Source organism: Aethalodelphis obliquidens, unplaced genomic scaffold, assembly GCF_003676395.1.
Source record: "Aethalodelphis obliquidens isolate GAN/ISIS:26980383/991018 unplaced genomic scaffold, ASM367639v1 scaffold41, whole genome shotgun sequence".
NCBI lineage: Eukaryota > Metazoa > Chordata > Mammalia > Artiodactyla > Delphinidae > Aethalodelphis > Aethalodelphis obliquidens.
In genome coordinates this window covers 2,532,283-2,545,466 of record NW_020837985.1, presented here as the reverse complement: position 1 = coordinate 2,545,466, position 13,184 = coordinate 2,532,283, and the positions used below count along the sequence as shown (strand labels likewise).

Here is a 13,184-nt window from a genome sequence, read left to right as displayed (position 1 = left end):
AGAGAAACAGGGCCTAAAGGGAGGTGGCGGGAGGGAGTTAAAAGCAGGGGTAACAAACGTAAGGTAGATAGCTAGTGGGAAGCAGCCGCATAGCACAGGGAGATCAGCTCAGTGCTTTGTGACCGCCTGGAGGGGTGGGATAGGGAGGGTGGGAGGGAGGGAGACGCAAGAGGGAAGAGAAATGGGGGGAAAAAAAAAAAAAAAAAAAGCAGGGGTAACAATCAGAACTGGAATGAAAATAGTTTTCATCTTATCAAGATGTTTCATCATGTCAGGACAATCGAACAACATGTTCAACATTTACAAAGCTATCACCCAAAGCAATCCCAATGACAAAAGGAAAATCCAGATAAAGAAGTAAGCCAAGGCCACAGGGCAAAGGTCCTGAATTCCCAGTTAGGTCTATTCTCTGGCTTTAGTTGACAGTTGTTCTCTGTTCTAATTTTAAATAATTCTGGGATACATCAAAATATTTAGGAAGGAATAACTTTATGCCGGTTTTCTCTTATTTTTAGCACAGGGCTTTCTGAAATGATTTGCTATTTTTAAGACAGGTGTTTCTTTCAACCCCAGAATTCCTTGGAATGAGAAAGCTGAAGAAATATTTGTGGTGAATAACTAGGGTGAGTTTTTCTTTTTCAGTTACAGTTTTACAGAGGTGGGTTTAAAAATCCTTTTGTACATATGACAGAAAATATTGGGTTGGCCAAAAAGTTCATTCGGGGTTTTCCATAACATCTAACATACAGAACCACAAACACTTCCCTGGATGTGAAGGGGGCACACAATGCCAGAAATGTCCCCTAGATGTTGGATTTCCATTTGTTTGAATGCCAACATTTATTGCGTGATGACCCCGGCGGACGTACACTCTGTGTTCTTTTATGTGCAGTTATCCACTTAATCCTCAACATCACATCCCTATTTGAAGGATGAAGAACAGGAGACACAGAGATGTTACGTACCATTCCCCAAGTCATACAGCTCCTAAATATTAGCCCTGGAATTCACTAAGAGGTAAAATTGTATTCCCCTCAAATGCATATGTTGAAGTCCCAACCTCTAGTACCTTAGAATATGACCTTATTTGGAAATAGGGTCATTACAGACAGAGTTAACATGAGCTCATTCTGGAGTAGGATTCTTATAAAAAGGACATCATAGGAAAAGAGACGTGCACAAAGGACATCATAGGAAAAGAGACGTGCACACAGGGAGAACATGATATAAAGATTGGAGTTATGCTCCCACAAGCCAAGGAGCTACCAGAAGCTAAAAGAGATGCTTCCCCAGCACCTTCAGAGGGAGCACGGCCCTGCCAATCCCTCTGTGTCAGCTTTCCAGCCTTCAAAACTGGGAGATAATAAACTTCTGTGGTTTAAGCCACACGGTAGCACTTTGTTACAACAGCCCTAGTAAACGAATACAAATTCCAACCCAGATTCACCTTATTTCAAAGCTCAAGTATTAAACCAGTACCCTGTAATGCCTCTTCTGTCTGCCCCCCATAACAATCACATCAACAGTAGACTCTAGGCATCGGATGCGCTTTGAGGCTGTCTAATCTAGCTGCCCACTGCCATATTCATACCAAGGGGAGAAAGAACACATTGTGGACCTCCATTTAGGGAACTATTTCCCTGTAATGTCTCTCGTGGGGCCCAGTTCTAGCCTCTGGAAACACACACGTGCGTGCGCACACACACACACAATCATCCCACCATCCACGTGGAAGCCCTACGAACACAAAATCTCTATCATGCTGTCAAATCTCTCTTCTAGTTAAACATTGTCATCTCCTCACCTATTCTTCACATGGCATGGTTTTGAGCCTTCTCATCCTCCTTCTAAGGTAGTGGAAGAATAATTATGTTGTAGCAAATAATCAGAACTCAGATTGGCAGGACAGCCCACTGTGAGTTGGGAAAGTTAATCAGTCAAATCACACGCTCTTGTTGCCACTGGTGAGTGTTAAGCTTTTGGACCAGTCTTTCTCCATGTTTGCTCAAATTCTCTCCTGGGATAGAAATGTCTTTGTAGTAGAGGTAAAATACCCAGGGTCTCCAGGAAAGGCTCAAATTTTGATTTAAAGACAGTAGGATCTATCCAGAGATTGTGCCTATGAGCCTGTGTTCATGAATGGTGCAGGGACCCAAGATGAAAAGACTATCATATCTTTACAGTGTAAAGCCGCCAGGAATCCTGAACTAGCAGTTCTGTGGAAGAGCAACCCCTCCTCTTGTAATTTTCTTTGAAGTCTATTTTTAAAATATAGATGAACTCGTGTAAAATGATGCCATAGATAAATTACTCAAGAGAAAAGTAGAGAGAAAACTAATAGAAAAAACGTTCATTCTTCTTAGTAATCAAAGAAGTAAAAATTAAAATAACCTTAAGATATCTGCACTAGATTTTTAAAAAAACACCTTATATGTCTCTGGTGACATAGTTATTGGAAAATTGGAAAATATTCAGCCCCAGGATGGTCTCCTTGAATCAAGAGGGGGCAAGATGTTCTAGTTGTCCTCAGACTTTTGAAAGTCTTAGCGTCAAGTCAGAGATCTGGACACACACTAGGAATGCCGTGCAACCCAGGAAAAACAGAGGTTCCCATCCTTGAGTCAAAAATAGTACAGACTATGACCTTTGATGAAATACCAGAAATTCCATGGGGAAGGGCGTGTCCCTGGGCCAGGAGCCTGAGCAAGAGCCCCTCCCCTTGGTGAATGAGGGCTGAGCAGAGAGGAGCAGGGAGGAGTCTCTTCCCTCTCAGCAATGATGCATGGGGCTCCCTGAGAAACTGGCCTAGAAGCCAGGAGCCAGCTCTTCCCTTGCCATCTGGGACCCATTCATAAAAAAGACAATAAAAAGAGTCTGATCAGAAAAAAAAAAAAAATAGTACAGACTTACTTTGAGGAAGTGAGTTTTGATCTTCCCGCAGTGTTGACCCATCTGCTTCCTGATGGGGGAATAGAGCAAGTCCTTGGCGGCGATGCGGGCATATGCCACCCTCCTGCTGTTGCTCAGCATCCAGATGAGGATGTCAGGGATGGTGTGCTGTGGCTGTGGAGAAGGAGGGGATGGATTTGAGAGGTGGGTGTTCACACAGCACCCCCAGGGTTCTCCTATCCTGCACCAGCACCCCTTCTGCACAACAAGTTCTGTGACTTAAACTTTCTGGGTACTGAAACACCTGTGCAACCGAGCAAGTTAAGCGTGGCTTCTTTGAGAAAGTCTTAGGTCACGGAAGCCCCATACGCCCAACTGCTTATCATGCTTTGACAATATGCAAGTCGGACCCGTGACTTGGCATCTCTGGTGGCCTATTTTTCTCCATCTGCAGAACAAACGTTTGCTCCTCCTTCCCATGGAGTTTTTCTTTGCAATCTTGTAATCATGATTTGGCTTCCAGCATTGGACCTCCTAAGAGCCAGGTAACATTTCCAGAACATTCAAATGAAACACCAAAAACAAAAATCCATGAACGTCTTTGGATGTCTTTCCATCCGCTCTGAAGGAAGGAAAAACAATTTTACAAGGGATTTTATACCTAAAATATAATTGCTAAGTATTTTCGCTCCATTATAGGTGTTTATTCAGGAGAAACAGCACTCAATTGCACAGAAAATTAGACTTTAAAGTTGAGCTAATCAAGATAAGAATTGCAGGATTCCCTGCCAAGAGGCCCATTATGTTGTGAGTGTTTGAAATGCACATTGCTGAGCCAGTATAGCTTCCAAAACAAAAGGGAGGCATATTGTCATAAACTAGGCTTTGACATTCTCGGACTGGAAGCAGATACTTTTTCTAACCCCATAATCCTCTAGTGTAATTGGTACCCTAAGAAGGCATCCCTTCTCTCTTGACATGGAAACAGAGACATCCTTGTGGAGGTTTTCTGGCCACACGGTCAGTCAGTCACAGACCTAGTTTGAACCTTCTGGGTGCTTATTAAAATCCCTGCATTCCAAAGTGACTATCTCACAGCTTGTTTGTTATGCCTCCAGGGAATAATGAATTTGCAACAGGAAAAAAAGCTTTCAAGGACAACAGAAGCAGTAAATCTGTACCTCTCCCTGAAAACTTCCGCCACAAAACCTAGTATTTAACAGAAGCAAATACGAGGACTTTTTTTAGATCATTCTGGTAGTCACCAGAAGATATTGCTTACAATTAACTTTAAAATGAGAAGCTGTTTTAACTTTTACTGGACATGAGTTTCAATTTGCTTGCAGTTAAAAACCTATCAAAGATCCCATGTTTATTTTGACTCTTCTTGATCCTATTAAGGAGTGTGCTTTATTATAATTATTATTTAGCAATGTGCTTTTTATTTCGGCTGAATACTCAGGCTTCGTGAAAAAATCAATAAAGCCGTACATGTTTGGCTTAATTTAAAACCCCCTCCTTCACCCTTCAAGCGAATGGTACCTGCTCAGCTCAGCAGGGCTTGAGAGAAAACACTGCTCATCTTTCATTCTTATCAAACATTCAAGCCCCACTGGGAAGATATTCGGTCTCATCTTCCAAATGACCTTTGCCTTTATAGTTGATTACCTCATCCACAAGAAAGCGGATTTTTTCCACAAAGTTTTGGGCCGCCTGGATCATTTCATCAAGAGATAACTTTTTCTTCTGCTGCTGAGTGAGCCCCTTGGCCTCCTTGGCTATGGCCTCCTAAAACAAAACAAGAGTCGGTGTAGATCTTTCTAGAAATCTGGTTAGCGAGCACGGTCCTGTTGCTGGAGATTCCTGAAAGTGCTTGTAAGTTCCATGCTGAGACACTCATGAGGGCTGTTTCAGGCTCTGCTATGGGGCACGCTGCCCATTAACAGCAACTTGGTAGGACTATGGGGACAGTGAATATTATCTCAGCTTCATTTGACAGACGAGAAGCTGAGGCCCAGAGAAGCCAGAGGTTTGTCACAGGTCCCATAGCTCTTTAGTCAAGACCTGAATCTAGGCTTCCTGATACTGACAACAACAACAGCTAAAATAGATTGAGCTCTTACTCTGCACGGGGCAATGTTATATCTGCTGTATTAACCCTTAGGACTCCTCACAGCGACCTTACGGGGTAGGTACTATCATTCCCATTTTACAGCAGAGGAAATAGAGTCATGCAACTACTGAGAGGCAGAGCTGGACTTGACCCCCTGCTGGGTCCAGAGGCCATGTCCTTCATCACTGCTCTCACCACCTCTCCCCGGAGGCACAGTAGATGCTTCCAGACCAAGTTGGCATCATTGGAGAGAGGCACCAGGGAGATCTGTGTGCGTGGTTGGAACATCTAAAAGTGTTTATTTTGATTCATTCATTCAGCCTGCATTCATGTTCTTAGGGAAAAAAAGAAAAACCAAACACTTTGCAGTGATTTCTAAGGCCCTGCATGAGTGGGTCCTGCCCACTGGCTGCTTCATCTTGGAGTGCTTCACTCACTGGGCCTCAGGCACACTGGTCCTCAGGAGGTCCTAAAACACGCCCAGCTCCCTCCTCAAGACTGGGATGCTTAAGGTTCCTCTTGACCACATGTTCTCCCTAGACTCTGCATGGCTGTTTTCTCCTCAGGTCTCCACTGCCATGATACCACTGTCATATATTCTCCCACATTTTCCCAATCACCATGGCCTTTTAAAATGCCCTTCATTAAAAAAAAAAAAAAAAAAAAATGCCCTTCATAATCATAACCTGTAATCGTTTTTATTTACTTTTTGTTATCTATCTTCTGTCTTCCCCACTCAAATGTTAACTTTGCAAGGACAGGGGGCCCCTCGGTCTTGTTCTTACCTTGAACACTGAGAGTCTGGTGGAGTTCCTGGCACATAGCGGGTGTTAAATAAATGTTTGTGAAATGAACAGACCAGTCAATAAATTCCTCAAGAACAAGCACGAAGTACTGACAGCCTTGTGTCTCCAGCACCCAGCACAGGGCCTGGCACCGAAGAAGCCCTCTGATTAGAGGACCTGAATACCTGCTATGCACCAGGCACTATCCCAGGAGCCAAGGCCTGGGACAAGAGGAGGACTCAAGCTTCCTTTCCTTGAGACTTTGACAGTTGGTGAGGTGAAAGCAATATATGCAAATAACTAAAATGTGTAATGCATCATGGGACCAGAGGGGCCAAAGCCAGGTTTTATGGATAATATGATATTTGTGCTGAGCAAAAAATGCATTGAATTCATCAGATGATAAGAAGAAAAAGTACAGTCCAGTTGGAAGGAACAATTACATATGAAGGCACGTAATCAGTGAGGGTTCAGAATCATTGGCACATAGATACATGGGAAGGGAGCAACGAGAGACAAGGCTGGGAGACTAGGCTGGGACAAGATGGTGAACAGCCCTGTATATCGTGCACAGAGGAATTTATCTTATGAACAACTGGGAAACTCCAATCTTTTGTTTTTAATAAATTTATTTATTTATGGCTGTGTTGGGTCTTTGTTGCTGCGCGCAGGCTTTCTCTAGTTGCAGTGAGCGGGGGCTACTCTTCGTTGCGGTGCGTGGGCTTCTCACTGCAGAGCACGGGCTCTAGGCGCGTGGGCTTCAGTAGTTGTGGCGCACGGGCTTAATTGCTTCGCGGCATGTGGGATCTTCCCTGACAAGGGCTCAAACCCGTGTCTCCTGCATTGGCAGGCGGATTCTTAACCACTGAGCCACCAGGGAAGCCCTCCAGTGGTTTTTTTAATCAAGAGAGATCTAAGCAGATTTCTGTTTTGGAGACCATTCTGGCTGTGGTATGGAAGGTGGACTAGGGGAAGATGACTGTGATAGCCCTGGCCAGAGACACTAAAGCACTCGGGTTAGGCAGTGGTCCTGGGGATGAAGAATGGAGTGAGTGCCAGAGTCTTTAAGGACCGGGGTCTCAACCTGGCCTGGGGTCAAAATGACCGTTTAGTGTGAGGTATAGCAGGGGTCCCCAACCCCCGGGCTGTAGACCGGTAGCGGTCCGCAGCCTGTTAGGCACCGGGCCGCACAGCAGGAGGTGGGCGGCAGGCGAACGAGTGAAGCTGCATCTGCCTTTCCCCGTCGCTCCCATTACCGCCTGAACCACTCCCACTGCCCCCCCCGCCCCCATCTGTGGAAAAATCCTGTCCACGAAAGTGGTCCCTGGTGCCAAAAAGGTTGGGGACCGCTGAGGTACAGGATTCAAAGTTGATTCTTAAGCTTCTGATTGGAGCAACAAGTGAGGCTGGTGGTACAAATACAGGACAGGGAACAAGCTTCGGTGGGCAGATGATGGGCTGCATGGGATACACTGAGTCAGAGGTGCTATGAGGCAAGCAGTGGACGTGTCCACCCAGAGGCTGGAAATGCGGAGAGAGAGCTGGGCCACTGCAAAGCACGGAAGTCTTGGGCTTGTTCAGGACAAGGACTGTCGGACACAGGAAACGAGAGAGCTGTGCGGGCTATCTGTGGAGGACGGGCACCGCAGAGACAGTCAGAGGTGCTGAGGAAGACATTCAGTAGGAAGCAGATCTTACATACGGTGGGAATCTGGCCTCCTTGGAGTAGAGGAGGACACAAAACTTCATTTATTGTTCTGGAAAGCAGGATGAGTCAAGTGTTCAGAGACTCGGGCTTTAGTCTCTGGCGTATGATTAACCAGCTGTGACCCTTAAATAAAATCATTTAACCTCTGTGGGCCTCATTCACATCTTTAAAAATGTCCCTGGCCAAACACTGAGTAATTTTATTTTGCAGAATTATCATGGCCTCAAACAAGACGTCCCTTGGTGCCATTGCTGGAACTGAAGTTTCAAGGAGAGATAATCAGGGTCTGACTTGGTCTGGCGTTTCTCAGTCGTCACTCGTTCAATAGCGACCGAACATCTCTAAGGCACTCAGCACTGTGCAGGGTCTCCAGGGCACAGAGAGGTACCAGCCACTGCCCTGCCCTCAGGTAGTGCTCACAGCTTTTCACACAATTCATAATGGGAGGACACCAAGGAGAGGTAGTTGAGTTATGTCTTTTTGTCTCTCAGCTTAGGAGGCAGAAGGTTAAGTGAAAGAGTCCACAGCCTTTGACAAAATACAAACGTCAAGAAAATGAACAAGTCCTACATCAGAATAGAACATAGGGCTGGTGGGCTTCTAGCTCATTCTTGTAAACATTCAGTAAATGCTAGTTCCTCTCCAACTCACTCATCTATTTATTCCCTTCCCATTCTTCTATATCACACAACTGTAGAACTTTATCCTCATGTGCTCTATGACCTATGCTTCATCCGTGAGGTTTATTTTTAAAGCACACGTTTTAGTTCTTTGCAAAAGTATAAATAGATTTTCACATACCAGCTCCTGCCAACAGAGCGTAAGTCGTTTCTTATCTAAATTGGTTTGGTTCAACATCTTGGGTTTCTTTTCCACTTCAGAGATAAACGCACTATAAGAGAATAACAATTTTGAAACCTACTTAGTGAAAATTCATTTATATAATTCCAGAGATTTGCAAGTATACTTTCTGCAATACAATAGGAAAGTTGATGAAGCCACAGAACCAAGATTTTTCATTTTGGATTAAGCAGTAAGGCACTAACTTTTCTATGAGACAAAATGCGAATGGGAAATAGTGCCAGGCCTCACATTAGTTTTGGGGATGTTTGTTTTTCTACTTTCTTTCAGTATATACCTATTGTGATTCCTATCCAAGTTCATAACAGCAAACACAAAATAATGCAGTTTTCCTTTATCTTACAAATTTAACACACACCAAAATGTTCCTGAAAATTGTATGTAGAGCAAATATTTTAGACTCAAAACTGGGCTATGTCTTCACATTTTTAAAACTAAACAAAGGACTAAATAGTAACGTTTTGAGGGATGAAGTTAAAAATGTGTTCAATAGGAAAATGGTAATGGTTATAAATGCAATTGAAGAAGAAACAGAAATGACTTTAAATTTGGGGAAATAAGATATTCCCTCATCAGCAATAAATTAAAATCGATACCATTTTCACTTACTAAAAACCAGGTAATATTCAAGGTTGATAATATTCAAAGGGAAATAGTCACTCTCCTCTATTATGATAGGAGAGTGTTAATTATTATAATGTTTAAGAGGTTATTTGACAGCATCTATCAAAATTTAAATGTCCATATAATTTGATCCAAAAATTATACTAGAATTCTACCCTTCAAAAATAACTGAAGATTCTTGCAAAAATATGTTTACATAGTAATGTTTATTGTAGCATTGTTTATAGTAGCAAAATAAATCAGAACAACTTAAATATAAGGGACTAGTTAAATACTACATGATACATATCACGTGATTGAACACTGGGGATGAGTATTAGGTGCTACTGTAGAAAGATACCAGTGATACATTGCTGAGTGAAAAAGCAATCTGCTGAACAAAGTGTGTGACGTTTATGAAGAAATAGAGTATTTTTATGAATGTGTGTGTTTGCAAATGCACAGAAAAAAAGGAAGACAAATCAAACTCTTCTCTCTGAGTGGGATTGGAGAGAGAGTTGAGAACACTTTTCCTTTATACATCCTGCATTTTGTTGTTGTTGAAGATGAGCATGTAGTATTTCTGTGATGAAAAGAATCAATTACAAAAGAACAAAAGGGGGATCTAAGATGACACACCTCCCAGGGAGGGGTCCCACACCAGAGCTCTGCCTGCTGGTAACTGGAAACTTCAATCAGAAATTCTCTTTGGACATACCAGTCATTGCATTTTCTCTTCATTTTTAAAAAGAATAAAAAGGAGTCTATTTTGAGGAGGGAGTCTTGGTGCCACCTGTCTCCCTTTCTTTCCTAGAGGCAGAAGGAATCCATGCCACTCCCAGAATGGATCACCTCTAGGAAACATTATGGATGCTTCTAATCTCTCTCCCTTCCTCACAGGGGGAGAAGTAACTTATTTCCCCATCAGAATGGGGGTAGATGACTTTGGCACGTGATTCTGTCCATTCCTCATCTTTCAGACCCCGCCCACTGCCAGCTGTGGGTGGCCTCCTCACCTGAACACAGCAGGTGGCCTGTCCCTTCTGGGGGGGAAGCCCCAAAGTCCAACTGCTCAACCTCAAACAGCTGGGGGGACCACAAAGTCTCCTTGACCTCAGGTACAAACTTTTTTCTCAAATCCAGGTTTACCAAATATAAAATGAACGTTTGATCTCTGTCTGACCCTCAGGAATATTTTTTTCAGTTGGCTTTAAACTTGAAGAGAAAAGGGAATAATTATCACTTCCAAGTAACCCCTAACAGAGAAAAGTTATTCAGCTATTAATTTGCCCACAATTTCTAAAAATATGACCATGAAGCTTTTAAGGATGCTTCAAGGGATTTGCAGGTGACACTTAGCTCACAGCAGGAGTAGCACTGATATATATTGCTTCTATATGAAACACAGAAAAGAAAGAAAGAGAGAAAAAACTACATATTTATTTCTTTGCTTTCTTTTTTTTAAGTAAAAAAGGCTTGGGTAGTTGAGAGATTAGGAAAGACGAAACTTACAAAGCTGAACACGAGAATCTATTAATTTTTTTCTTTCCATCACATGAATAGCCATTCCTTTTCCATTGATTCTATTATAACAAATTCTCATTATTGCTCACATCTTGACCCAATTCATCAGGCTGTTTCCTTATGGGGAAGGCAGCCTCTAAGATGGCCCCAATGATCTCCACCTCCTATTCTTCTTGCCATTGTGCAATTCATCCCCTTTGAATGTGCACTGGTCCTAGTGACTTGCTTCTAACAGAAGACATCAAGACTGATGGGATGTCACGTCCAAGATTAGGTTATAAAAGACCGTGACGTCCGTCTTATTGGCATGTTCTCTCTGACTCCTCTTTCTTACTCATTCTGATGCAGTCAGCTGCCATGTTGTGAGAGGTAGCTTGGAGAGGCTCACATGGCAAGGAATTGAGGATGACCTCCAAACAACAGCTAGCAGGGAACTGGAGTCCTCAATCATCCTCAATCCAACAGCTCATGAAGAACTGAATTCTGCAAATGTCCGTATGAGTGATCTGGGAAGTGAGTCCTTCCCAGTTGAGCCCTGAGGTAACTGTAGCCTTAGTCAATGCCTTGACTGCAGCCTGGGAGAGGTCCTGAGCCAAGGACCCAGCTAAGCCACACCTGCATTCATAACCCAAGAAACTGTGAAATAATAAATATGTGTAAGCCACTAAATTTGAGGGTTATTGTTACTCTGTAATAGATAACTAATACACCCTGTTTTTTCATCTTTTATTATATTGTCTACCTCCTGGAATAAAAGTCATTAATTGGTGCTTATTAATGTAGTGTATAAAAATTCTATTAAATAGCATTTGATATAATTTATCCATCTACTTGCCAAATAGTTGTTGAGTACCTATCAGATGCAAAGAGCCATGCTGGACACTGACACTACCAGCATTTTTCTTGTTTCATAAAATGTCTCTGCAGTCTTTCTTTTCTTCTCTTTTCCTTTTTTTTCCCCCCTTTGCTTTATGTTTTAGTTAAGTGTCAGGAAGCAGTAGTGAGCCCACAGTTGCAGCTAAATTACTGAACAAAATTAAGATGGATATAACACTATTCAATGCCCATATGAATGCATGTAAAATCGACCATTTTCTAAGTAGTTAAAAGCTGATTCCATATCTGCTGAGCTACCCAGATGACAGCTGTCTCTGCAGTACCTGCTTTGACTGACGAAGTCAGTGAGCAACATCTTCATTTTCTCTTCCGGGGCTTCCTCTGAAATCTTAATCAGTTCTTTCACTTCCTCTATACCTTCATCCTGAAAACAAACCACAGAGGTGGGGGGATGAGAGGTGGGAATGAGACACCATAGTGGAGACACTGATTCTAACACTCACAGAAATAATATCGAGCTAATATTTTGTTTTGAAAATGAAGGAACATATCTCTTGTTTTTTCGTGTATGTCTGAACAGGGAAATGCCACTGCATTCTAACTTCGAACCTTCCTTTCTTAACTGGAATTGGCCCAGATTCAAGTCTTCTCCTGTGTTGCTCAAACTCATTGTTTCTGTCCCAGATTTATTCATGAACTGAGTTCCATTTATTTAGAATCTACCTTGTGAGGGAAACCTAATGTCATGGGAAATACCTAACAAAGTAGAGTAAATTAGATAGAATTATCAAAAACTTCAAAAGCAATGTTCATGCCAGTTTGTTATATAGGAGTATAACCACACTGGATAATCCCCGAAACTAACAGGCTATCAATTCTTCTGATTATGGGGGTTTTTGTCAGGGGTGGGGTGTTGAGGGAAAAGAAGACAGGTTGTATATGACATTGGCTATATGCTTGTGTACTTAATCATTGTACTTTTCCTTTGGATCCTAAATTCTAGGGTTCCATTTCATGGCTTGGAGGAAAATGGCACCCAAGGGGCAATGTACACGTCACCACTGCTTTGCTAGAATTTACAACAACGACATCCTCCATCACATACCTAGGGACATATATTTCCCTCTTTGCCCCTTCACCATAAGGCAACACTGTGGAGCGGTTAAAGGTTTAGGCTTGGGAGTCAGACTACCTACGACATCCAAATCCAGGCTTTATCAGGTGACCTCACCCACTTCTGCCCAGTTTCCTCATCTGTAAAATCTGGCAATAATGGTACCCACCTATAGCCCTATAGGGAGATGTGAACGTCTTCAAACCATGCTTCGTGCTTAGTAAACATTCAGTCAGGTTAGCCATGATATGCCATGCATGGCAGGGATCCTGGCTCTGAGAAAGAATTAGAAACAAGTGCTCAAGGCTACTATGGCCTCTAGGGATAAAAAAATTCTGATTTGTTTTTTCAAGCGTTTTAGAAATAAACTACTTTGTCTGAAGGAGAAGCAAGACCAGCCGTAAAAAGTGAGTCCATGGCCTCCCCATGGCGTGACTCCAAACCCAGCCTCCATGACCGCTTTCAGACTCCGTCTCCATGATGCCTGCAATCCCCATGGCCAGAGGCAATACTGTGTTTTGTTTTGTTTTGCTTTGTTTTAATTAATTAATTTATTTTATTTTTGGCTGTGTTGGGTCTTCGTTGCTGCATGCGGGCTTTCTCTAGTTGCGGCGAGCGGGGGCTCCTCTTCCTTGCGGTGCGCGGCCTCTTCATTGCAGTGGCCTCTCTTGTTTGCGTAGCACGGGCTCTAGGAGCGCGGGCTTCAGTAGTTGTGGCTCACAGGCTCTAGATCGCAGGCTCAATAGTTGT

The 13,184-nt window shown here is 42.9% G+C and overlaps 1 protein-coding gene across 1 annotated transcript in view; it reads right to left on the bottom strand.

Annotated features, from left to right (window-relative positions):
• The window catches only part of FER1L6 (fer-1 like family member 6), a 126,208-nt gene that overhangs the window by 82,372 nt on the left and 30,652 nt on the right, over nt 1–13,184 (bottom strand). The window contains exons 13-16 of the mRNA XM_027132392.1: nt 11,644–11,744; nt 8,297–8,387; nt 4,558–4,677; nt 2,911–3,063 (exon numbers count right to left, since the gene is read on the bottom strand). Coding sequence (XP_026988193.1) covers nt 2,911–3,063; nt 4,558–4,677; nt 8,297–8,387; nt 11,644–11,744 — 465 coding nt within the window. The remainder of the gene's footprint in view (nt 1–2,910; nt 3,064–4,557; nt 4,678–8,296; nt 8,388–11,643; nt 11,745–13,184) is intronic.